This window comes from Lemur catta, chromosome 7, assembly GCF_020740605.2.
Source record: "Lemur catta isolate mLemCat1 chromosome 7, mLemCat1.pri, whole genome shotgun sequence".
Lineage (NCBI taxonomy): Eukaryota > Metazoa > Chordata > Mammalia > Primates > Lemuridae > Lemur > Lemur catta.
Genome location: NC_059134.1, coordinates 63078364 through 63104262, shown reverse-complemented (window position 1 = coordinate 63104262; position 25899 = coordinate 63078364). Strand labels below are relative to the sequence as shown.

General features: G+C 39.0%; 1 protein-coding gene across 1 annotated transcript in view; it reads right to left on the bottom strand.

Moving 5' to 3' along the window:
- The window catches only part of NLRP14 (NLR family pyrin domain containing 14), a 31423-nt gene extending 19736 nt beyond the window's left edge, over positions 1-11687 (bottom strand). The window contains exons 1-5 of the mRNA XM_045556506.1: positions 11372-11687; positions 10456-10527; positions 6561-8151; positions 3737-3901; positions 1163-1333 (exon numbers count right to left, since the gene is read on the bottom strand). Coding sequence (XP_045412462.1) covers positions 1163-1333; positions 3737-3901; positions 6561-8151; positions 10456-10527; positions 11372-11660 — 2288 coding nt within the window. The 5' untranslated portion in view covers positions 11661-11687. The remainder of the gene's footprint in view (positions 1-1162; positions 1334-3736; positions 3902-6560; positions 8152-10455; positions 10528-11371) is intronic.
- Between the last annotated feature and the right edge of the window lie 14212 nt (positions 11688-25899).

The window sequence follows — 25899 nt, the reverse complement described above, 5'->3', positions numbered from 1 at the left end:
TTTACCAAGTCCTGCTGAACTGTCAAGTACTAAGGCTTTTTTCTTAGATCCACTGCTCCCACTGTAAGAAAACATCTTTTCCTCCATTTAACAGCTTTTTGCTACCAATATGTATTATTTTTAGACATAGGAACCAGTGATATACCTCTCACTTGGGTTCCAGACAAGAGGCGCAGGTTACAGAAAATTCCTCACAATGTCTTAAAACTACTACCCATCTGGTAAAACCTCCAACTCTGACATGGCCTACTGGCAACTGGACTCAACCCATGTTCAAGAATTTTCCAACTTTCCAGATACGCTATGAGTGAATTCCATCTTGTAAAAACTAATAAGAGTTTTTAAAAATTCAAAGAAGGTCCTATTTCAGATTTCACTTATTATTTCCATACCTGGAGTATAATTTGTTCCCCACAAATACAGACCTACCTTGGCCCTTCATGCATCACTCGCCTAGAACTGAGTCCAGGGATTACAAAAATTTCTAAGGTAAAACTTACTGTAATGATTTTTCTTTGTTTTAGTTTTGCCAACAGATTTAATTGCCCTTTATTAGAAAATGAGATCTTTCTTAAAACCTGTTACATGATGTGGAAACCAAGTGTGATTGCTACTCCTTTCACATTCATAGAGAAAGGAAAAGTCAGCCAAAGGGTCACCACTAAGATCAATAGTGAGCAAGTGCCTTGACAGTTGACAGCTGCCACACTGTTCTTTCTTAACTTTCCGGGCTGGTCACTGAGCTACAGTTATAAATAGAGGAGAACTCACTATGAAAAATCAGCGAAAACAGAGACTGCCCCAGCACTGTCCCCGGTTACCGTTAGTGCCTTCTTTTCTAAGAGAGTTCAAAGATACAATGACTCTATTTCAGCACTGAAATATGAAAAGTGTTAAATGTTTATAAATTCTGGCTCTTCTCATTCCCCTCTCCCGCAGATTTAGGAAACAGAGACACAGAACCACACGATGAGAATTCTTCAGTTGGGTCATGGGAGGAGTGAGAAGTCCTACCAGGAGGAAATCAGCCTGATTCTACTGATCCCTGCTGCTCCTTAGAACAAAGTAGATTTAAGCTAGCCCTGTGAACAGCAAGTCCAGGCTGTAAGAGTTTATTTGGACGGACAAATGTCTCAATTATCATAAAAACCTCAGGACTTACCTCAGTTTCTGTAGTTTACACTCTGGGTATTTCAAGACTTTGCATAGTGACTTGACTCCATTATCCCCTACATCACTCCCTGTCAGGTCGAGATACAGCAGATTCTGGTTGTGAATCAGACAACTAGAGATATCCTGACAACCATTTACAGGGAAAGTGACAGATCTCAACCTTTGGAAGAAAAACAGGCAGGAGGAATTACAAAATCATCTCTGTCCCTGGTTACAGCATCCCATTTTTTTCTAATCTAATTCTTGGATACTGTATGAATATTCTTTTATCTTATTCTCATCTCTCATCCCACTCTGGGTTTCTCATATTCCAGGTCAGATCATAAATCTGAGTTTCAAGACATCACTTAGAGAAACAATAGGCTTACAAGTTTGATTTCCATTTACATCATGACAACTGACACTTCAAACTTTTTTTTTTAACCTTAAAGGAAAATAAGGTGATAACATCATGAATACAGAAAAGGAGCCTCTTAACTCTTCATCCCAGAAATAACCACCAAAAATTACTCAGGGCTATTCCACATATGCAATAACATTAATTCACAATATTTAAATCCTTTAAATAATCGATTATTTGATGTACATCAATAGCAAAACACATTGTTGCAAAATATGCCCTGTCACCTTGTCGACTCTGTTAGGTATAAAGAGGTAGCCAAAGCAAAACCTGAAGTAGGTTACATCTTGCCAATTTTCTTTCCTATTTTCTATCTCCTAACTCAATGTCAGATACATCTGATTCTTCTAGAGTGCCTCTGCTAGTCCCCAATGCCCACTGTGTGTACACTGCTCATTAACTGTTCAAAACCTCCCTTTGTAATACAACCACCCCTCCCTTCTGCCCACCACTCACTCTCCACCCTTACTCCTCCTGCCCCAGGTCAAGCACACACAAGAAAATAAAGATCTTACCCATATAGAACACTAACAATTCTCATCTAGTAAAAATGCCTAAGGCACTCAGTAAACATAAACTGAAAACACAATCTCACTTGTTAAGGAAGAGGGACCAGAGTAAGGCTACACTAAGGGAGCAAAGACTGAGAATAGTCATCATGGTATCATCCCCCAAGGGACCCCTGTATTCTGAAAAGGAAGCCATATAACCCAAAAGGCAGCACTGGCTATTGTGAGGATCTGGATTAGCAACATCCAGTGAAGGGACAATGTAGGGAAGATAATTTAGAGATGAGTGAAAAGGACTTCCAGGAACCCCTTAATCATAACACATATCCAATTGCCTTACTGCATGCAAGACCAGACCTACTTGAGTCACTAAAAACACAGATTCTGGGGAAAAGATTTGGTGAGAAGCCTCACTCTACCCCCGCCCCCCGCCAAAAAGAACATCTATTTTCAGTGCTAATGGAAACAAAGATCTATCATTTGTTCACCATTCAGCACCAAATGAACGTTGGGCTCATTGACAGGCCAAAAATACAGAGGAAAGTAGGATCCTCTCCAGCTCCCAGGAGAGCCAACAGACAAGAGGGTAAGAGACATATAAACAGGCAAATTTTGATAGAGTATCCAGAATAAAATTATGATATAATAAAATTTGAAAAAGACAGATAACATCAAATGTTGGCAAGGATGAGCAGCAGTTGGAAGTACTGCTGGTGGGACGATATAATGGTACAACCACTTTGGTAAACAGTTTGGTGATATCTTAAGAAGTTAAACATGCATCTATGAACTGGTAATTCCATTCCCAGGTATTAGCCCAAGAGATGAAAACATATGTCTCAAAAAGAGACTTGTAAAGAATAATCACAGTGGCCATATTCATAACTAAAAATTAGAAAAACCCAGGAGTCTATTACAAAAAAATAAACAAATTGTAGTATATTCATTCACAACAACAGAATACTAATCAGCAAAAAAACTATTTAAATGTGCAATATGAATAAATTTTAGAAAACATTTTGTTGAGCAAGAGAAGATGTACACACAAAAAAATGCATACTGTATAAATCATTCTAAAGATTTCTAAGAAGAGAAAGCTGACCCGTGGTGACAGATTAGAAAATGATTGCCTCTGCCACTGGATGGGGCGAGAGGACTGAACAGAAAGGGGTACAAGGAAACTTTCTGAGGTGATGGAAGTATTTTCTATCTTGTTTTGGGTGTTGGTTATATAGATGTTTATACCTTTCAAAACTCAACAAACATTTAATATCTGTGCATTTTATTAAGCGTAAATTATTCCTTAATAGAAAAAAATTAAGAAAGAATAGTAGTTCCGGAACACGTCTTTGAATGTGCTTTGTTGACCTGCCTAAAATGTCTCAGCTGTGTGCTCTTCTTCATCCAGAAAATTCCTAGTCAAGCCTGAAAAACCCATGTCAACAGCTACTATACTCTGTGGAATCTTTCCCAGAACAAGTTCGTAAAGCTTCCACGTCCCCAGATGTTTCCATCACTCGTGTTCTTCAAGTATTTTACGCAATGGATCTTAAGTATTTGTTTACTATTGGCTTCCCCTAACAAGTAGAAGTAAAAGATGAGACAAAGAAAGAAACTGGAATTACTCTATTCAATTTTTTCAAGTCAGACTTACAGTAGTTTTTGCAGTTTACACCTTGGGTGCCTTAGTTCTTGACAAAAGATCTTCATTGCCAATTTATCAAGGTTGCTATGACACAGGTCCAATTCTGTCAAGTGTTCATTTGTGTGAAGCACAGAACAGAGATCTTGCCAGCAATGAGTAATGAGATCACCATCCCTTTGCCTAAATAATTGAAAAAAGAAAAGACCAGTGAATCTATTTCAGCCCAGGCAACTATGAGAGGATGGTATGGGGTAAAAGTAAATGTACTTTGAAAGAGCATCCGATGCAGCCCTAGCATGGGCACAATCTACCAAGAAGTCTTCCTCTGAGCTCACCAGAGGCTTTATGTGCCCGATAGCCCCCTCACCTCCTATCCACTCCCTCAACATACACAAAATAAAAACCAGAGAGCCTTCACTTTGGAGGGAGAGATTCAGAAGGGACAAAAAAGAAGACTTCAAATACATGAAGAGCCAATATCAAGAAGAAAAATACTACATGACCACAAAAAATAAGCTTAAGATTAGTAGGTAGACATTAGGTATGATATGGCATAAATTAAGAACCACAGACTTGAGCCCCAGGTCTACTACTTACTAGCTATGATATTTTAACCAAGTCATATCAATTCTATGAGATCCTAAATTTTCTTTTTCTATAAAATGGAAATGTCATCTCCTTTCACAGGGTTTGTGGACTTAATAGTCAATTTTAGTGGAGACACAAAAGCAGTTTTTATACTTTAAAATACTGGATGATTTATTAGGTATATTATCAATAGGCTCATAATAAATATTAATAAGTAGTAATAAGAAATAAAACCAAGGATAGCCTAGTGGTTATAAGCATAAGCGTATCCCAACTCAGCTCTCCCACTCACTAAAATCACTCACTAGGTGATTCTGGCAAATTTTCTAACTGATGTGAGCCTCAGCTTCATCATCTTGAAAAATGAAGATAACAGTATCTATTCCTTAGAATTACTGTAAGGCAATCTATAGGAAATGCTTAGAAAATGTCTCATGTTGCAAGTGTTCCTAATGATTAATCACTATTATATATATTAAAATATATGAAAGTCCAGTGTGTTGCCTTATACATAATAGCTATCCAATAAACACTGGTTCCTGTATCTTAAACTGGAATGAATGACATTGAAGAGTGGTAGTAACACTTGAGGTCTTAAATTTGTGCAAACAAGATAATAAATCATTCACTCAAATATTCAAGTGCTTTATGTGCAAATACTATTGATACAATGACAAGACTGAGATCCTACCCTCGTAAAGTTTACAATGTAGTTACAGTATGTGGTAGAAGAAACTGAGGTCACCTACACGGTCTCTTTTAAGACACTGGATTCTAAGACTCCTTTTTAATTTTAGCAGCAATGCCAACTCTAGTATTTGACTCTACAACAAAGGTGAGGGAAGCTAGCAGGAGAACTGTCAATCTAGTGGCCAGAATACCTTTCTAACATTTATTAATAGGCATGAAAGATATTCTAATGCCCTGGGTTCAAGCACATCTTTTTAAAATATAACTCTGAAGCCAAAATTAAGAAAACTGACTAAATATTACTCACAACCCCCCAGTGAGGATAAAAGTCATAGCATTCCTACCCATAATGTCTACTCCTACAGTTCAGAGAGAAATGAAATGTATGCTCTTATAAGAGTGGTACTTCTCCAGTTGTATGTGGTGGCAATGAGAGAGCCTGGGCAAAGCTAGCAAACCAAGGACTTACAATCAGATGTGCCACCTTAGTTAAGTTATAAGCCTTCTTGGTGCCTCAGTTTTTTCCATAAGAAAAATGGAAATGACAACATCTTACCTCTGAGGACTTTTAGAAAATGAAATGACTTCAAGGGCTTCAACTGTCAGGTATGTGGCGAGAAGTCAGCAAATGTTAGCTATTACTTGATGTGTGTTTGAATCAAGAACAGTGTACTTACTTTCTATGTAAACCTCTCTCTCTCAGTTTTGTAATCTTTAAACTAAGTTATGGTTACCACCAGGGATAAAATGGATAATATGTTAAATACCCAGTTTGCTAGCACTTAGTTAGCTTTCAATAAATTTTAGCTAAATATTAAAACTAATTCCATAGTTCATTTCTTTCCCTGCATTTATTAATAGATGAATTAGAAAAGGCAACTTGAGGAAGGGGAAACGGCAGAATAATATACATAAAACGCTGAGGGTTCATCTCTTCTTTTAAAAATATTCATTCAGCACCTATTTCTTACTAACCTCTGACTGTCTGCAGTTAGGCATTAAAGGGCTGATATCTTTCATAAACTACAACACATAGGTTGACCTATGTCCAGGCAAAGGGGAAGGTAAGCTAGGTCAGTAAAGTACAGAGAAATATAGCACAGATAGATGATAGCACCCCAGGTTCAGCAAGACAGTTCCAGTCCCATATTCTTCCGGAGGACATTATTTTTAGAAATTAAATACACTTACTATAATAGATGGAAGTTTGTGCTACACCACATTCTTCTCTAAGAACTGAAGAACTCATTCCCCTGAGTTGCTGGGAGGGTTAAAGTTGTTGGGAATGTTGACAGCTGAGAGCTCTCAGCCTAGTTCCTCTCCTGGAATTGCCTTCAGGCCGAGAAAGCCACCTCAGGGAAGTTTTTGTCCATTTTTCACCAGCAGCCTCTACTGGTCAATAAGGGGTTTAAATGCCTAGCCTCCCTGCCTCAAGATGGAGCAACTCTGAAGGGTTATCCTGACGCTGGGACCTCAGCTAAACAACTCCTCCCTCTGACAAAATCTACTTCCTTCATTTCCCCACAGGGCACTTCCAGGGAACTAACATACTTACCAAGTTTCAGCTGGGAGGCTTGTGTTTAATATCTTCTCAAATACCACAGTTACAGACAGTTTGACGGTCCGCAAACGTTGACAGTGCTTAATGCAGAATGAAGATACAAACAAATGGGTTTTTCCACAAATATTAATGACAACCTTTGGGAAATACCTCATTGCCTGGCTTATAAATGCTTCATCTTGAGTCTCACACAGAGAGTGAAACAACTCAAGAAATTCCAGCTGTGATGGAGAATATTCACTGTTTCCTAATACTTCCATACACTGAAGTAACTTTGATTTTATCTTCAGTGACATTTTACAGTTTAAAGTTTTCTCCAGTTCTCTTACTCGATCTTCACTCAAAAGGCCAAACAAAAAGTACTTCATCTGTGTCAAATGGGAGTCTTCATAACTTTTGCTTTCAACTAACAGTTTCACATCTTCAAAAGGCTGGAAGGAATGGCCCCTAGCTTCCCAGTTGTCTTTCAACATATAGAACATAGCTGCAAAAAACTCCTGAACATGTAGGTGAGTGAACAGATAGGAGTTTTCATACTCTACATCCCTTTGAAGAATATTCATGTCCAGAAAAATTGAGACATCAGATTTAGTTAACCCATGCCTTCTGAAATCTTCCCTGTAAAACACATATGTCATAGTCCATATTCCTTTGGCAGCCAAGTAGCACAGGCTACTGAGTTGGGCTTGGCTGGGCAGGCTAGGAGAGTGTTCATCTACCAGTGTGAACAAGCTAGAGATGTAGCAGGTAAACAGGGCCGTGGTCGTCTGGCAGATCAATGCGACATCACCACCCTTCTCCATTTGCTGCTTCAGACAAGTACAAACGACCCAGCACACTAGAGGGACTTGACACATGCTAAAAAGCATCTCATTGTTTCTTAATGAACTGAATGCTTTCATGGCCAACTTCTTGTCTTCAAAAAATTGGTAAATATACTCCTTTCTTGCATCCTCAGATATTCCTCGTAGCTCTACATAACGGTAGTGACTCTTCAACAAAGGCTTTAGTCTCTTAGAGGCTGTGAGTCTTATTGTCACCAATAGGGACGACTCAGGGAGCATCACTTTCCTCAGCAAACTACTCATGAGGAAGGACACTGGGTGTTCCTGGGTCCAGTCTTCACACAGTGCAAACTCAGGTTCCTCAAAAGCAAAGTTCAGTTCATCAAAACTATCAATAATAAAGAGGAGGCTACTTGGCTGGGACATGACCATTTCAATGGGGCTTTCTGTGCTAGGCCAGTCCGTTGATATCAACTGAGCAAAGCTGCTCTCTTTCAGCTGGTTGATTTCTTTCCCATTAAGATAAAAAACATAGGCAAACCTCTGCTGGTAGAGATTGCCCTCTGCCCAATCTAACATTGCCTTTCTCATCAAGGTTGTTTTCCCAACTCCAGCAGCTCCCTGAAGCACCACCATCTGTGGCTGCTCACCAGTTCTGACATCCACATCGAACAGATGTTCTAAAAATTTTCGATTTTCCTGAGTAATTTCCTGATGCTCAGGTTTTCCAAGAAAAGAGCTCTTATCCCATAGCATGCAAAATTTTTCCTTTATTTGAATTCTGTATTCTGTTCTATCACCTAAGTCAGTAAGAATGGAGCAGGGGAAAAAAAAAACAACAAAGACACACATGATCAAAACAAATTCTATAAATTGCAATGTTAAGAACATTGAACATGGAATTCGAACAAGAAATAATGTAGGCTGAAATCAAATCTGGTTTAGATTTAAAAAAGAATGTAAATCAAACAGAAATATTGCTGTAGATTTAAAACCTGCATTAGAAGTTGTAAAAAAAAAAATCGAAAAATACAGAAAAACAAACTTGCGATGGAAAATAAAAGTTAAATTTGCTCTAGAAATATTTTCTTTGTACTTTTCTTCCACAAAGAAAAAAAAGATGACAGATGTGATGAACAGAGTTGTCATCCAGATTTTTTAAAAAAGTGAAGAACAGAAGCAACGATGAACAGTAGAGAGGACCCCGAGACAACCTGAATTTACAGATTAAAATAATCTACTTTATACAAGTAAAAAGTTAATAGAAATGAACATTGAGGTATGGCCTAAAGAATATTTTGAAGAAAAAAAAAATCCTAAGGATCCAAGTAGAAAGAAAATATAGTTCATCTTTACCTGGTTAAGTCTGATTCCTCCTTCAGCTCTCCATTTAAATGACACCATCTCAGGGAAGCCTTCTCTGAACCCCAATGCTAGAATAGTTCTCCCTTTCATATATTCTCAAAACATAGTATATTTTTCATTCACAGTGCATGTCAGAAGCTGTAATTTATTACTTATTAAAGAAATGATGCACTTGGTTAGAGACTATATCTGTAGTTCATCATTGCATGCCCAGTGTTGAACACATCTCCTTGCACACAAGTACCAACAAATATATTTGAATAAAAAAATGAAACAATACAACCATATAATTGAATACTATGCAACTTTTGAATAAAAAATGAAATAATACAACCATATAATTGAATACTATGCAAATTTTGAATATAATAAGGTATCACTATATTTCCTGATATCCAAAAAATAGTATATAACAGAAAAAGAAATCAAGTTTCAGGGAAATGTGTACAATATAATCCTGTCCTAGAAAAAAATGAACTTTACATGTCTCAAAATCTATAGGATATGCATCAAAATGTTAATGCTGGTTGTTTCTAAATAGCAGGATTGGAGATGGAGAATGGGGAGAGTGAGAAACTCATTTTGTATGCTTTTATTATATTTGAATCTTTAAAAAAATAAATTGTTTTGCTTATGTGAAGTTTAAAAACAAAGCCATAACATAAATAAACCAACACATGATAGCCAAAAAATTTTGAAGGAAAAAAATATGATTGGAGAGCCAGGGAGGAGGGGCATACTATTCACCAAAACCTAAAACTTATTGTGAAACTATAATAATTCAAACAGTGTGGTGTTGGTACAGAGAGAGGAGGATCCGTAATTAATTGCTGTACTTATTTTCTATTTTGTACTTACTGTATCTTCCAAAGTTTCTATAGTAAGTACAGTTTACTTTTATCATAAATTGCCAAGGACTAAATTACAAACATTTAATTAGCTATCTGTGTACAAATATTTGCACATATGAGGGAAATAGCTATTAGGTTTGAAGTAATAATAAAATGAAAACTAATAGCCATTAGTTTACTCTCATACCACAAAAACTTCCTTATTGAGTCAGACATTAAGGTCAGAGTGGGAAGTTATATTCAAGGTCTTTAAATACTTTATCAGTGCTTAAAATGAAGCAAGTTCTCACTTATTTCTTGAATGAAATAATATGGCCTGTTAGAAAGCAGTATAACTGAGTTAATAATAAAGGTTTCTCACCTGATCCAGTTTTCTTTCTACTGTAATTACATTTATAGAAACTGAAATTAAACTTTTTAGAATTCAAAACAAAGTGGGGGAAAGGGAAATGAAATGAAGACTGAGAAGACCTGGTTCTAGATTTTATATGGACTAGTTGTTCTCCACTCCTGGAACTTAATTACAGCACCATCTCTAAAGGAAGGGACTAAATATGTTAAGCCGAAGGTCCCTGCCAACTCAGGGAGTGTTTATTCCATAAAACACAAACATGAATATACCTTTGTGCATTAGATTGTCAACTTTTGACCATGCATTTCCAAATACCGCTCTCTTGAGGCCCTGAATTAACAGGATTGTGACTCTGGCCAGAGAGCCAATTTGTTGACTCTTTTTGAATAGCATTCAGGCAATAGGTGAGGTATTAGAAGAAGTTAACAAGAGTTGAAGAGATAAACCAGCCCCCCACCCCCAACCCCTGCCCCGCCGCCATCCTGCTTCAAAAGTTCAAATGCCTTCCAAGTCTGACAGAAAGCCTGCCTACTCACCCAGCTCTGCCTCCTGATCTCCCTCTGCCTCCCTGGCCTTGGCATCCTCTGGTCTCGTGCTCTGAGCTGTCCCTGCAACAGGTTCCAACAAGATCATGAGATTTGCCAAAAATATGGACAGCCTGGTGATGGCCAGAACAGGGGCCAGCATTCTCCTCAGTGGCCAAGTTCTGTGACCATGTGGATTTAAGGAAACTAGAGCCAACAGAGAGCTTCAGACTCTACGGCTTCACTGAGGGGAGAAATGGTGTGGTACAAACACTGAAGTAGGAGACCTCTTCCCTTCCCCTCACCACCTAATAACTCTAGCGCAAGTGGTGCAATGTAAGCCTCAGTTTCTGTTGACTTCAAAGACATATGGTGAGGCTCAAAGGAGATAATGGATATATATATAGAGAGAGAGAGAGAGTAGCTGGAAAGCTTGTAAATGAGTAAGGAATTTTAAATATCTATAATATTTCATACCTGAGAATGACTAAAGACACTGGCTTGGCTGATGTCCTTTAATAATTTTTAGCTCATTCCTCATATTTCAGAAAATACATTAAGTCATACTTGAGATTCGTTAAAGTTTCACCTGACTTATGACTTTATTTGTAGTTTAGACAAATAAACGTACTAGATTGAACAATTCTTATCATTCAATTCCTTTGATCATTTTGATTGGTACAAGATGGATGAACTGCCCCCAATTAATTGCTCCTTAAGGAGCAACGCTGAGTAACAGTACTCAAAACCCTCTGCCTCTTCAGCGTTCCTCAAATAATCCAACGACCTCCCCATACACAAGACCACCATGGAGCTTGTGTCCCACAGAATGATTTAATCCCTAAGTCCCACTTATAGAATCATGCCCATGGGCTCCAGGAAACATTTCCTTCTGCCTACCCCCATATTTTCCCCTAGCATCACTCACAGTTGATTTCTGCTTTTGCTCTCTTACACAGATCTGTCCGGTTCATCTTGCCAAAGATTTTGAGAGTCATACTCCAGGCCTGCTCTCCTGGATAATATTGCTTCATCAAGTTAGCCAGATCCTCCCGCCTGGCCTTCTTCACTTGACTCCAGGGTATTAGGCAGTGCCCAGGTTCCATGGTCTCCTTCAGGAATGATTTGAATTTATTTAATTCCTCTTTGTTTAGCTCCTCCAAATACAACAGCAGCCCAAAATCAGAAAAGAAGGAAGATGACGATGAATCTGTCATCTTGTCTGTGGATCAGTATTCAGGCCTCAGTGGGGAAAAATAAAAAATTACATGGAATAAATGGGACATACGGAAAATATTAGAAAATGAAATGCCTATAAAATAGATTAATTCAACCAATATTTGTTGAAGCCCACTATCTTAGGCTCAAGTACTTAGTATCCTATGTAACACATTTTCTTTCACAAAAAGTCCCTCTAATATAGACAACTGTACTGTATATTTCTCCCACCTTCCCAGTATGCATTCCCAGTCCCACCACTTACAAGCTATAAAAAATAAAGAAAGGCAATTCATCTCTCTGAACCTCAGTTTACTCTTCTGAAAAATGAGGATATCAGAGCCAATCTCAGAGGACTGTGGTATGGGCCAAATGAAGTAGGGTTCATATGTCACCTGGCAGAGAAAAGGCTTCTACTAAGTATTGGTAGATTTCCTCATCCCCTCTCTCCCCGCAACCAGCACTTTATATCTCAGCCTATAAAACATTTGCACCCCCACCAACACATTATTACTCTTGAAGCACATGCAGTTGGAATATGCTACCATCTACCTCTTCTTGTCATGTCCTCTCTGGTCATAAACGCATACATAGTCACTGAGGGTCTGTTCCTAGATTGCAAGCTCCTTTCGTATCTACTCCCCAACACCACAGTAATTCTGGGTGAGTTCACTGTTAAAGCTCATTCAAAACATCATTCTTTCACATCCTTGACATCAACTCTCACGACCTTACTACACTCCAGCAGTTCACTCTGATGCTCTTACCCCAGGCTTTATCAGCAACAACTATTCAAAGATTTAAATTGCAAACTCCCACAATCCAGTTAATTGAGCAGTTTCACGCCCTCACTGTCATTGTGACAGTTTTTCAAACACCATGAAGTCCTTGTGAGTCCTGTGTTTTCCCCTTGTTTATCAGCATCTTAAGATCTTATTCACTTTCTTATTCAGCAGGGACACTCCAGTTAATCAATCACTTAAACCACTCTTCCCCCAGCACCTTCAAGTTCCTCATCTCCTCTTTGATCATCTGCCTGAAGAGACAGCCAGTAAGTGGTACAGCTGAAACTCAATTTAGATTTTTCTCTAAACCTCCTGCCCTTTCCAGTCTTTGATAATGCCTCCTCCTATTCTTGTTAATAAGACTGGAAAAGGAAGCTGGATGGGGAGTAAAAATGTAAGTTTGCCTCTTAAATGGAAGGTGAATTATCTCAAAAATTACATAGTAAATCTGGACTTTATCCTACAATAATTGGTGAGCTATCAGCTGCTTTAGTGTTGTTTGTTTACACTGCAGAAATAGTCTAGATTATGGATAAATCTGAAAAATAGGTTCTATAATAATCTTTTAAAAAGAAGCAAAGAGGGATAAATTTGAGGGAACTTCAAAGGGAACACGGAAATTTCTCCAGGACATACAGAGGTGAGAGAAAGCGAGGCATAGGACACAACACTCTCAACTTACAGAAATCACCGCATATGGGTCTACCTTTTTCTTCTACTTTACTGTAACAAAAAACGGGCTCTCTTTTCTTTTCTATAGCTTATCCCTTCACCTGTAATCTGAATCTCAGCAGCAACTATTCCTTAAGGGATTTAATCCATTAATGTTCTCTCTTCTTTATCTTCAACTTCTCCATCAAGTCCTTCTCATTAGCATTTAAACATACCCAAATCTAATTTAGTCTTTTACACATGTCTCTTTTAATCCACATCCCCTTCATCTTCATAATCAAACTTCTTCAGAGTCTTCTAGATTTCATCTCCTATTATACCTCCTATAATCTAACTTTTGCCACCACAAGTCCACTGAGATAACTCATACCAATTATTATCCTGTTGCAAAACCCAAGAGACATTTGGGGATTCAATTTTCATATCTGTAATTAGGAATAGCAAGTTTACCTACCTCTGCAAGGATTAAAGAAGCTAATGTATGCACCTAACTTATAAGGTGTCATATGTATAATAATGCTATTACATCTTGATATTCTCTCTCTCCTTGGCTCTCATAATCCCACACTTTCTTCATTTTCCTCCTCCCCTTCTGGGCATGCCTTTGAGCCAAGATCTATATCGGTCTGAATCCAATATGGTTTCTACTACATGATATCTACAATTATAATAGAGTACAGCATACTATAGCCTCTTTCCCAAAGGTTTTATGCTGTTCTTGAAGGAATTTGTTTTGTTTTGTTTCCTGGCTGCCTTTTTACATTTTTAGAAAGAGGAAAACAGATGATATGTGCTTCTCTTATGTGAAGGCATTCATTCATTCCAAAATGTCCTGAACTAAAATGGAAACCTATGGTCTAAGGGGATTTCAATTTGCAAATTTATTGATGTGAATTTTTGCCTATAATTAATGCATATTTGCTCAATATAAATTAACCATTCAGCTCATATTAATAATGACTATATTTGTTGAGGACCTACTGTGTATAGGTTCTTGATGAAAATTTTCTCCATTCTTTAAAATAGTCCTGAAAGTTAGGTTTTACTCATATTTTACAGATATAGGGACTCAGAAATTAAGAAATTTGCCTAGATTACAGAGTTGACAAATGGCCTATCAAACCACAAAGCTCATTCTCTTTCTACTATGTGGCACTGACTTTTAATTTCACTTCATTTTCCTAGGAATTGGGAATTCAGAATTATATGAAATCTGTGGGGCCATGCTCTGTGATACCAGACCCTGTGCTCAACAGCAGGCTAGAAGAACAAGACCCCTAAATATACAGCTACTGTAGCTCCCGTATGAGCTACTGTAGTTTTAAGAGGACAAAAGGAAAGGAGGGATTCTTTACTACAGAGCTGTGGTCCCCAACCCTCAGGCCGCGGACCAGTACCAGTCTGTGGCCTGTTAGAAACTGCGCCACACAGCGGGAGGTGAGCAGCAAGTGAGCAAGCCAGCAAAGCTTCATCTGTATTTAGAGCCACTCCCCATCACTCCCATCACTGCCTGAGCTCCACCTCCTGTCAGATCAGCGGTGGCATTAGATTCTCATAGGAGCATGAACCCTACTGTAAATTGCACATCCAAGGGATCTAGGTTGCATTCTCCTTATGAGAATCTAATGCCTGATGATCTGAGGTGGAGCTGAAGTAGTGATGCTAGCACTGGAGAGTGGCTGCAAATACAGATTATCATAAGCAAGGAGGTTTGGCTGCACAAAGACCATAATAAATCAGTTGCTTGAAGGTTCATATCAAAACCCTATCAGTGAGTGGCAAATGACAATTAAGCTGCATCTGGTGGCAGGCTTTATAGTGGCAAGTGAGTTGAGGTACTTCAGTTGTACACTGCATCTGGTGGCAGGCTTTAAGTCAGAATCTAACACTTATATTAGTGTATGCATGGCCCGTACATTATTTTATTTACCACTTTCATCCGTGCCTCTTTCCTGCACTGCACACTTGTCTCAGTAACAGTTTTGGTAAATCCACAGGCTAACCCTAGCAAAAAAAAAAAAAAAAAGCTAACACAAACATCACTGCAAGGCTTCTCTGGAAAGGGGTAAACACCGAATTATGAGACAGCAGAAGACACTAAGATTGCCAACAAAATGCAAGCTGCATTTAAAAGAAAATACCAAGTGTCCTACTTAAATTATGGGTTCATTGCAACAGGTGATTCACATTCCCCAAACCCACTTTGTATAATATGTGGCAACTGGCTATCCAACGAAGCCATGAAACCTTCAAAACTGCTTCACCACATGGAGACCAAGCGCCTTGCATTAAAAGACAAGCCTTTGGAGTTTCTCAAAAGAAAAAACTTGAACACGAAGAACAGAAGCAATTATTGAAGGCCGCCACTTCATCAAATGTGTCTGCACTGAGAGCATCATTCTTAGTGGCTAACTGCGTTGCTAAAGCTAAGAAGCCCTTTACTATTGGTGTAGAATTGATCCTGTCTGCTGCTAAGAACAGTGCCATAATTAAGGTTAATATCATCAGTCATAGGTCATTGCTGATAGTATGTACCATTAAGATGATGTTATGGGAATGTCATCACTGTGATATTCTGCCCCCAAACCCATAATTCTAATCTAACCATAAGGAAAATATCAAAAAACCCAAATTGAGGCACATGCAAAATACTCGACAAGTGCTGTCATCAAAAACAAGGAAAAACTGAGAAATTTTCATGGACCAGAGGAGACTGGGAAGACAAAATGACTAAATGTAAAATGGTATACTGGACAGGATCTAAGAACAGAAAAAGAACACTAAGGAAAAACTAGAGAAATCCAAATTAAGTACAACTTAATTGTCTCAATTGTCTTAGTTGACAAATATACCATAGTAATGCAAGATGTTAAAAACAGGGGAAATTAGGCCAGAGGCATATAAGAACTTTTTGTAATTCTAAAAAACTATTCCAAAATAAAATGCTTATTTTTTTTAAATTGGAGATACGCATACCGTATAACCTAGCAATTACAGTCTTTAGAAAAATGTGTGTATAGGTACACCAGGAGACATGCAAGAACAACTACAGCAGCATTGCTTGTAAAAATAATTCCTAATCTGCAGTAGAACCAATAAATTGTGGTAAATTCATACAATAAAATCCTATACAGTAATGAAAGTATATGATCTGTGGCCACATGGCACTAGGCAAAATCTCACAATCAATCAGTGAAAGAAGCCAAACCCATACAAGATCATGTACTGTATGGCTTCATTTTTAAAAGACCAAAACAGAGAAACCTACACTATACTGTTTATAGATGCATGCCTATTTTCAAATGGGCTATGGGTAAGGAAGTAACTACCATAAAAGTCGGTTTGCTGTTACCTTTGGTGGGGGTTACCCATGAGGCTCTTAAGTGCTGGCAATGAATGTTGTATTCCTTGACCTGGTGATAATTTACATGGGTGATCACTTAGTAATCATCCACTAAGCTGCACATTTATGTTTAATGTGCTCTTCTATAAGATTTATAGTTCACACTAAAATATGGTTTTAAAAAGGTTCTTCTCACCATAAAGGCATGATGCAAATAGATCAAATAGCACTAAAGCAAATTTATTGTGAGTAACCTATTCATAGAGGAAAAATAAAAGCAGATGGCTAACAAGTATTTCAGAAAATGTTCCAACTTAAGCAGATACAAAAACTAATACAAATCAAGAGATATTCCTTCTCAATTATCAAAATGGAAAAAATAAGCTTTAAAAAACAATACCATATGATGATAAGAATGGAGTGAAGCAGATATTTTTAGTATAAATGTTAATTGCTAAAAAATTGAAAAGCTACATGTCCACAACGACTTAGACCTGTAAAATCATGCATGACTTCTCAAGCAGTACCTTCTTCTCTGGGAAATTTTCCAATGAAAAGAATCCCCAATACACAAGGCTTTGTGCATAAGGGCGTTTATTCAGAATAGTAAATAAATGCCAACAAATCAATAATCCAATTGTGATTAAAATAAATGCATCAAAATATAGAACACGTTTGATTTCTCAGTCATTAAAATGACCTCATCATATAGCAGTATGCAATATGTGCAGGATTACAAACAGCAGTAATGTGAGGGCTACAACTAAGAAATTAAAACCTCTACATAAAAAATAAAGAAAATATACCTATATATTAACCACAGTTCTATTTTGAGTTTAGGACAATTTGTGACATTTTTTCAAGGGATATTATGGGGGTACAAACATTTTGGCTACATGTTATGACTTTGCCACACCCAAACCATGATTTGAGGCATGCCCTTTCCCCCCTACAATGCTCACTGCGTCCATTAGTTGTGATTTTACCAACCCCCAACCCCCCAAAAATATTACTACTGTGTGAGCACCTTAGTGTTGATCAGTCAGTGCCAATTTGATGGCGAGTACATGTGGTGCCTATTCTTCCATTCTTGTGATACCTCACTTCGGAGGATGGGCTCGAGCTTAATCAAACACAATCCTTAAATAAGTAGAAAAACAAAAAGGTAAAAAGGCAAATATACATTTGTCAAATTCCAAAGAGATAAAGAAATGAATGCCTGCCAGCTGTACTTGAATTTGGCAAATTATCAATCATTAATAACCTCCATAGAGAGAGAGCAATTTTAGCAGCAATTTTGCTGGAATAGAGGCAGCAAGAGTGATAAAGCCACACTACCTACCACAGGCAGAGGATGTCCGATGCAGGGAGCAAGCATGTGCTATTATTTTTGGAACTTTGCTAGGAAGAGGTGGAGAAACATACACTGGTAGTGTGGAGCACAGGAACTGTAAAGTTTCAGGCGGTTTGTTTCGTTTTCAATCGCGAAAGGGCCTCGGAGGAGGCCCAGGGTGGAGGAAGAGCGGCAGAGCCCAGGTGGCAGGAAAAGACCGACGGAAGGACGAACACCTGCTCCCGGGCAGAGACGAGAGGGGCGTGCCAGAATGCATCAGAATCAAAGTGAGGCTACTCCTACCACCTTAACTCTGGAGAGTTAAGAAGCGAGCACTGCACGGGAGTTGGAAGCCACACTAGTTCTCCACCCGCAGGCTATTCCTTACTTACACACGAGCGAACTCGGGTTCTGGCCTCCGACCCCACCCCCAGGTGACCACACACAAGCGAACTCGGGTTCTGGCCTCCGACCCCACCCCCAGGTGACCACACACTCGCGCTCGGAAAGTCGCCTCTCCTCGCCGGTGCCACGCCCGAAAGTCCGCGGCATTCCCCACCCTGGGGGGCCCGGCAGCTTCTGCTCTTGGGCCTCGTTGGAGGCCAGCATCCCTTTCCTTGGCTGCCACACAGAACGTGGGCACTGGCAGGACTCCCCCAGAATCCAACTTCCTATTTTGTAGCGAGCAAAACACATCTAGAGAAGTGGAGGGTCATGCCATACCTTGGGCCTCGGAGGGCGTGGGAAGTCCCGGCGCTGAAAGGCAGGAGTCAAAGAGGGAAAGGGAAATGTGAAAAGAAAGGATTAACGAGCACTTGCTGTTTGATGAGAAAGGGGGACTCAGGCTTTGGCCCTTAACGCCTCATCTCCCTCCTCCCCTGCTGGCAGAGCAAATCTGCGGGGAGGGCTGCGTGGGCAGCGCTGGTGTGGTTGGACGCCCCCGTCCGGGCCGGCGAGTCTCTCTTCCCATTGGCTGGCAGGGCACGAGGGTGCTGCTCCCACTCTCCTCCCTGTCTACGCCTCAGACTCTCTCTACCACGCATTTCCCCCAGGAGAAGATACATTGTTCAATATAGGATCAGCACACCTGCTGGCATACAGCCTGCCTCCTTCCTTTCCTGATGAACAGTAACATGGGGGCAAGAGAGGGTCGGGGACTTGGAACCTAGCTTCGGATGACCTTTCCCAGACCGGGTGACTCCCAATAAATAGTGTCCCTATATTCATTTATCCAATAATCAGTGCAATTATTGAGCACTTGCTTCATGCCTGACAGTTTTCTGGGCGTTCTCTAGAGTGAAAATACCTAGTTGTGCACCCCCACCCCTACCCCATGAAGCTTGGATTCTATTGAAGGAGCACAGATAATGAATTATAGTGTATCAGGTGTTGATCATTGCTGTGGAGAAAAACAGTAGGGTAAAGGACATGGTGCTGGGGGTGGGAAGTAGGGGAAGGGTCCTATTTCTCTTTGAGTGGAAAAGGAAGAAAGACACTGCTAAGGTGACATTTGCAGAAAGTGAGCATATGAGCCATGCAGGCATCTGGAAGATGGAACATTCCAGGAGGAAGAAATAGCATGCGCAGAGGCCCTCAGGCAAGAGCCTGCTTGACATATTTGAGGAACATTTGAGTCAAATCAACCATTATGGTCACTTTGATGATTTATGGACAGTGCAATTTTATCCAATTCCCATATTACTAGAATTGCTCTTAGGTGAATTCATGGCCTTGGCCCCTGAAGATAGACTTAGAACTTAATAGATTCAGCAGCTTTAGGGATTAGAATTATCTAATTCTCAGATGAGAGATCTCTGGATCAAATGGGTACTCTGTTAGGATGGCTTCCTGTTTTTAAGGATAACCCAATTTGTAAAACCTTTTCTTATTCCCATAGCAACAAGATTTGGGAGATTCTAGAGTTGATCATCACCTCATTGAAGGTAGCATTTCTCAAGCTGGAATCTTCACGGAGAGCTTTAAACTTTACTGGCAAATTAGGAACCAGTATTCATCGGCATTAAGCAAAACTACACTCTAGGCAGCTAACACTAAAGGGTTCAGGGATGTTAGTAAGCAAGATGGATCCAACAACTTCAATCAGTCAGAAATCAGAGGCCTAAATTATAAAGATTTATATATAATTAAAACTACCTCAAAAGAATAACCAAGAGTGTGGAGTAAGGGAAAAGGTAAAATGCTGTCTTTTTAGGCCTTCTTTTTCTTATTTAATAAAATTATAAATAATAAAAATTAAAATGTAATCTTCTTAATGGACAACTACTAACAAAAAGGCATATAAGAAAAATTTTAAAGATATCTCCTTATGCTGGAAGGAGAAACATCATTTTTCTTGATAAAACTAATATAAGGTGCAAGTTGAAAACTGTAACAAAATCTCCTCTTGCTTTGCTGTCCCATAAAGGATATCTGTAAAAATATTCACACTGCTATGATCTTTTTCCATTTTCTGTTTACATAAATTTGTACTTGGAAGTGTTATTTGTTCAGAGGGCTCTTAGAAGATATCTGGACTGTTGAAATTATAGCAGTGCCTTGTGAAAGTGATCTTTAACATCTAAAAGGTCTACAATTCTGAGTGATTGTAATACTTTTTCATTTGTGGCCCTGATAATATTTTAAATGACATTTGTGTTCCTAAAAGGCAAAACTGCTTGGAGGATTTCTTTGTCAAATTGAAAGAACTTAATGCTTCTCTCATCTCCCACAAGCATATAGATAAAATAAAAGTGGTAGAATTCCTTTTTTCCTAAGAGTTTGAGAGACTGGCTTATGGACCTCCAATTTCTTCCTATCTGTACTCACATCAGTCCTTCCCAATGAAAAAAAAAATTCACATCAAACACATCAACTTCTGATATGTATCCTTTCACGTTTTTTTTCCCTCCATGCTGTGTAATTAAACTCACAATCACATATACAGATACACACATTGAGGTATAAAATTTGAATTATATTATTCCATTTTTTGCATCTTTACTTTCTCATCCAATAAATAATTTTACTTGTTTATTGACTATTGACTATTGATGTTCTCTCCATACCCCACTCTATAATCCCATCAAGATGATGGCTCCATAGTAGATAAAATTTCTTATTTATTTAATTCATTTGTTTTATCTCCAGCACCTAGAACAGTAAATGAATAAATCAGTAGCACCCCATGAATATAAGAAGGGATAGAAGTGTAAACAAGCATGACAAGGTGAAGAAAGAACAATTAAGCCAGAATGTCTAATATGGGATGAGGGAGTAGAATAATGGAATATGGAGTTAGAGAAATAGAGGAGAAAATGAGAAATGGAAGGAGAAAGTGATCTTATAGAGCCATGTAGGTCACTGTAAGCAAGTTAGGGAGCCAACTGAGGATTTTGAGCAAAGGAAATAATCACAATTATGTTTTAAGAAAATTATCCTGGATCCTGATGAGATATCCTGGAGTAGGGCAATGGCAGAAGCAAGGAGATCAGTTAAGAGGCTATTATAATAATCCACACAAGAGAAACTGATGGTTAGGGCTAGGCTGGTAGTAGTGGTGGTTGTGAAATTGGTTCTATTCTGGATATTAAAGATAGAACTGCAAGGATTTGCTGACAGAACAGATATGGGATGTAAGAAAAAAGAAAGGAGTCCCGGATATTGGCTTGGAAAACTGGAAGAATGAGATAGAGAAGTAACTTTGGAAGAGTCTCATGAGCACATTTTTAGACATGTTAAATTTGGGATGTCTATTAGACATTAAAGTAGAGATGCCAAGGAAGGATTCTAGAATTAAAATTCAAAGTCTCAGCAGGAGATATAAACTTGGGAGTCACGAGCATATAGATGGAATTTAAAAGCCATGGGAGATCCTTAGGGGAGTGAGAGTAAATAAATAGAAACAACAACTCTCAAAGATTGATCCCTGGGTCACTCTACTGTTTAGAAGTCAGAAAGAGGGAGCGGGGCTGGGAGGGGGGCAGTAAAAGTGTTTTCAAAAGAGCCTGAAAAAGAACATCTAGAGAGGAAAACCTGCAGAGTATGGTATCTAAAAATTCAAGTAAAGAAAGTGTTTCAAGGCAAAAAGAGAGATTAATTGTGCCAAATGCTTGAGATCAATTGGGTCAAATTCAGCTCATAGGACAAGATGAGACTGAAAACTGACCATTTAGCAAGATGAACATTATTAGTAATTTTGAGAAAAGCCGTTTCTGTGGAAGGGTGGGGTGAAAACCTAATTGAAGTAAGTTTAAGAAAGACTGGATGGAGAAAAAAATTGAAGACAATAAATGACTTTTTCAAAAAGTTTGGCTACAAAGGAAGGAGGGAAGTGAGGCAGTAGCTGATGGGGTAGTGGGCCTGATATGGACTGAATGTTTGTGTTCCCCTAAAATTCATATATTGAAACCTAATCCCCAGTGTGATGACATTAGGAGGTAGAGCCTTTGGAAAGTGATTAGGTCATGAGGGCAAAGCTCCCCTGAGTAGGCCCTTATAAATGAGGCCCCAAAACTCCCTGGCCCCTTCTGCCATGTGAGGACTCAGCAAGAAGATGGCCACCTATGAACCAGGAAACAGGTCCTCACCAGACACCAAATCTTGTTGGTGCCTTGATATTAGACTTCCAACCTCCAAAACTGTAAGCAATATATGTCTGTTGTTTATAAGTCACCCAGTTTATGGTATTTTGTTACAGAAGCCCAAACTAAGACAGAGCTCTAGAAAGCCTAGAAAGTTTTGTGTTGTTTCACTATTTTTTTTTTTAAGAAATGACAGCATACTTGATTGTTGATGGGAAAGATCTAAAGAGGGAAAACTTGATATTGTAGGAGAAGGGAGTTGCTGGAGCTAGGTCCCCATGTGGGCAAGAATGGATGGAATCCAGTGACTAAATGGATAGGTTTCTTAGCCAGGAGCACAGACTTTTTATCCGTAGTAAGGGATAGAACAAATCAGCACTGATGCAGGTAAGGTGTGTGAATGCATGGGGGGGGGCTGTAGGGGTGAGGAGGGGAGTGGAAATTCTCTGATTGCTTGTTTTCTCAGGACAATTAAAAACATTCATCACCTGGGGATGAAGATGGCAAAGCTCATAATCAGTTTTTGTAAATGTTCAGTGGACACAAAAAATACATTCTCTATTATAGGGATATAAGGTTTCTATATATACCTCTTAAATCAAGATTATTAATTATACTATTTAATTTCTATATTGCCTTATTGTCTACTAGATCTAATTTTGAGACAAACGTATTGATTTTTTCCATAGAACTGTATTTTTGTGAAGTTCTCAAATTTGTACATTTTTGCTCTATGTATTTAGCACATTTGATACCATTATACTTCTTCATAAATTGTGCTTTTTATCAATGTATAAGGTCAATCTTTTTATTTGGTACTTAAATTAACCTTCAATTAGTTGTTCTTTCTGTTTGCCTGGTATCTTTCTAACCAACTTCCCTGGTGTTTCTTATAAATAGCATATGGCTGAATTTTGTTACTCCACCCAGTCTGACAGTTTCTGCCTTTATCTAGGAAAATTTAGTCCACTGAATTTGCATAAATGACTGATGATTTATTGTATCCTTTATATGTTACTTTAGATTTATTATTTATATGATGACTTTGTTTCATTTTCATAATTTTTTGTGGGGTATCTCTGTTTTTGGTTTATTTGTTGTTTGGAATCTTTTCTTAAATTGTTTCCTCAGATGGGGGAGACCTGAGTGATACAGACTCTGAATTCTTGCAAATCCTCAAATACTTCTTTTGCCAGGATATATTTTGGCTGATGGATTGCAGCCCCCTTATCTTACTAGTCTATACCACTATTGAACAGTTTTCTAGCTTCCAACATTAAAAATGAGAAATCTAGTGTCATTTTTCCTTTCAGATAATTTTCCCTTTTTGCCTGAAAGCTTATGAGTTTTCTCTTTACCCTTATAGTATAGGAATTATACCTTTATATGTCTAGTGAGAGTCTTTACTCATTAATACAGACTGAAATGTAGTGAGTTCTTTAGATCTGCAGATTCAAGCCTTCTTTAAAAATTTCAACCCAGAGCAATTTTCTATTATTTTGTTATTTATTTCTTTCTCCAATTTCATAAACTCTTTATTCTTCTTCTGGAACTTTTGTGTCCTCATGTTAAGTCTCATAGTTCTATCCTTTAATCATATTATCTTTTTTTTCATGATTTCCATCTCTATTTTTGTTACCATCTGTGCTTTCAGGGATTTCTTTACTAAACCACATCAGCTACATTTTGACTCAAAAGTGACCATGTTTTTCCTCTAATTCAATTGCTAGAATGCTTAATTAGGAAGCTATATAGAACTAATTTAATTCAAAAATATCTTTTGTATGCCATACTTCATGCTCTTTGTTATTCATATTGTCCTCTATACTTCAGCAGGAATATTTCTTCAGATGCACATTTTATTTGTTTTTCTCGCAAGAGGACCTTGTTAGCTTTTTTTTTTTTTTTTTTAATTTTCGTCAGTTCATTGAGGTTCAGGTCTAGTTAACAGATATTTTAAGTGGCAGCAGTCCCATACATGGGGGACAACAAAGAGGTCTCTACCTCTGTTGGCCATTGAATAGAAGCATGATGCCTGCCATTTTGCCTTCAGGGGCCCCTGGATAAAATCTTTTTGCTCTCTAGTCTCCTTATAATCTCCCAGACTCAGCACAGGGACAGTCAGTTTACAGTGTCATCTTCTTCTTGGCCTCTTGGGAGTCAAGGAACGCCGGTAAATTTATACAGGTCTCCTAGGAGGTCCACACATCTGAGGTCCAGACTCTTTTCAAGAAATGCCACATTTAAGTTCTCATGCCTGGGCTCTAATGCTGTTCTCCACATTCTTATCCAGACCATATTCCATATTGTCTCTGACTGTTCAAGCCAGGGAGAGGTCCAGGCACAATAAGTTTCAAAATGTTGTCTCCACAGTTGTAAGAAATGTAGGTGCTCATTGTGTGATGGGCCCAGGCAGATAGGGTCTAGGCCACCCACCCCTGCTAAACATTGAACCTTAAGTATATAGTTAACATTTAGAGTGCTTCCTATGTGTCAAAACCCGGTTTAAGCATTTCAACTACAGTAACTCATTTAAGTCTAACAAGCCCGTGAAATAGTCACTATTATTATACTGTTAATATTATTTCTATTAAGCTGACACTAAAAGGTTAAGTAAGTCAAAGTTACATCATTAATAAGTGCTATTGCCGGATTAGAATCCAAGGAGTCCCTTGCTTTTAACAACTACCCTATCAAAGTTTCCTTGCCTAATAAAATGTTTGAATATTACTGATCCGGCCCATGTTTGCGAGAGAGGGCTTAAGGAAGTGAAAGCATTTCCCTAATATAACACACTCAACTCAATAATAGGAAAGCAGGCGTGTGGAACTCTTTCTGCGATCCCAGGACACGAGGAGGGGCTCCTTCCCACGATTTCATCTTATTCCCACTTTGCCTTTCCCTTCTCTGCTTGGAGTCTCTGGAAGAGCCGCCCTAGGACTTGGCAGGAAGGCAGGAGGGAGGAAAGCCTGACTGAACTAGAAACGAAGCGGATCTCGAGCCACAAGAAGTAATTTGAAAAGCCCTCTCCGTGGCTGGACTACTCCAGCTTCGAGTTTAGGGTGATGCTGGCCTGGGCCAGGGCGCTGTACAGCGGGCGCAACCACGCCTCGGCTACCAAAGGCAACCTGACAGCAAGTGTTTCCTCGGGTTCCCGTTTGGGAGTTTGGTCCTGGCAGGCTGTGACGGTCCCAGAGTTCTCCGAAACTGGTCGTTCAGCTCCTCTGAAACCGCAGCCACGCCCCCTTTCGCAGGGCCCTAAAAGCACCTGGAGGAACCTTCCTCCTTTAACCTCGGGGCCTCCACTCCCCATCCTAGGCTCAGAAGCGCCAGAGCGCACAGCCCTCCCGCGCGAGAATGCCAAGAGCTAAAGGCCGTCACGCGACTTGATTCTTCTGGCCAATCAGGAGTCACGTTCTCCTGCGCTCTCGCTTCCCGCCCCGCCCCTCCCGTATCCATGGAAACACAGCGAGTGTCTACTCTGAGGCCTGGAACTTCCGTTTCGTTCTAGCCGGGCTGCGGCCA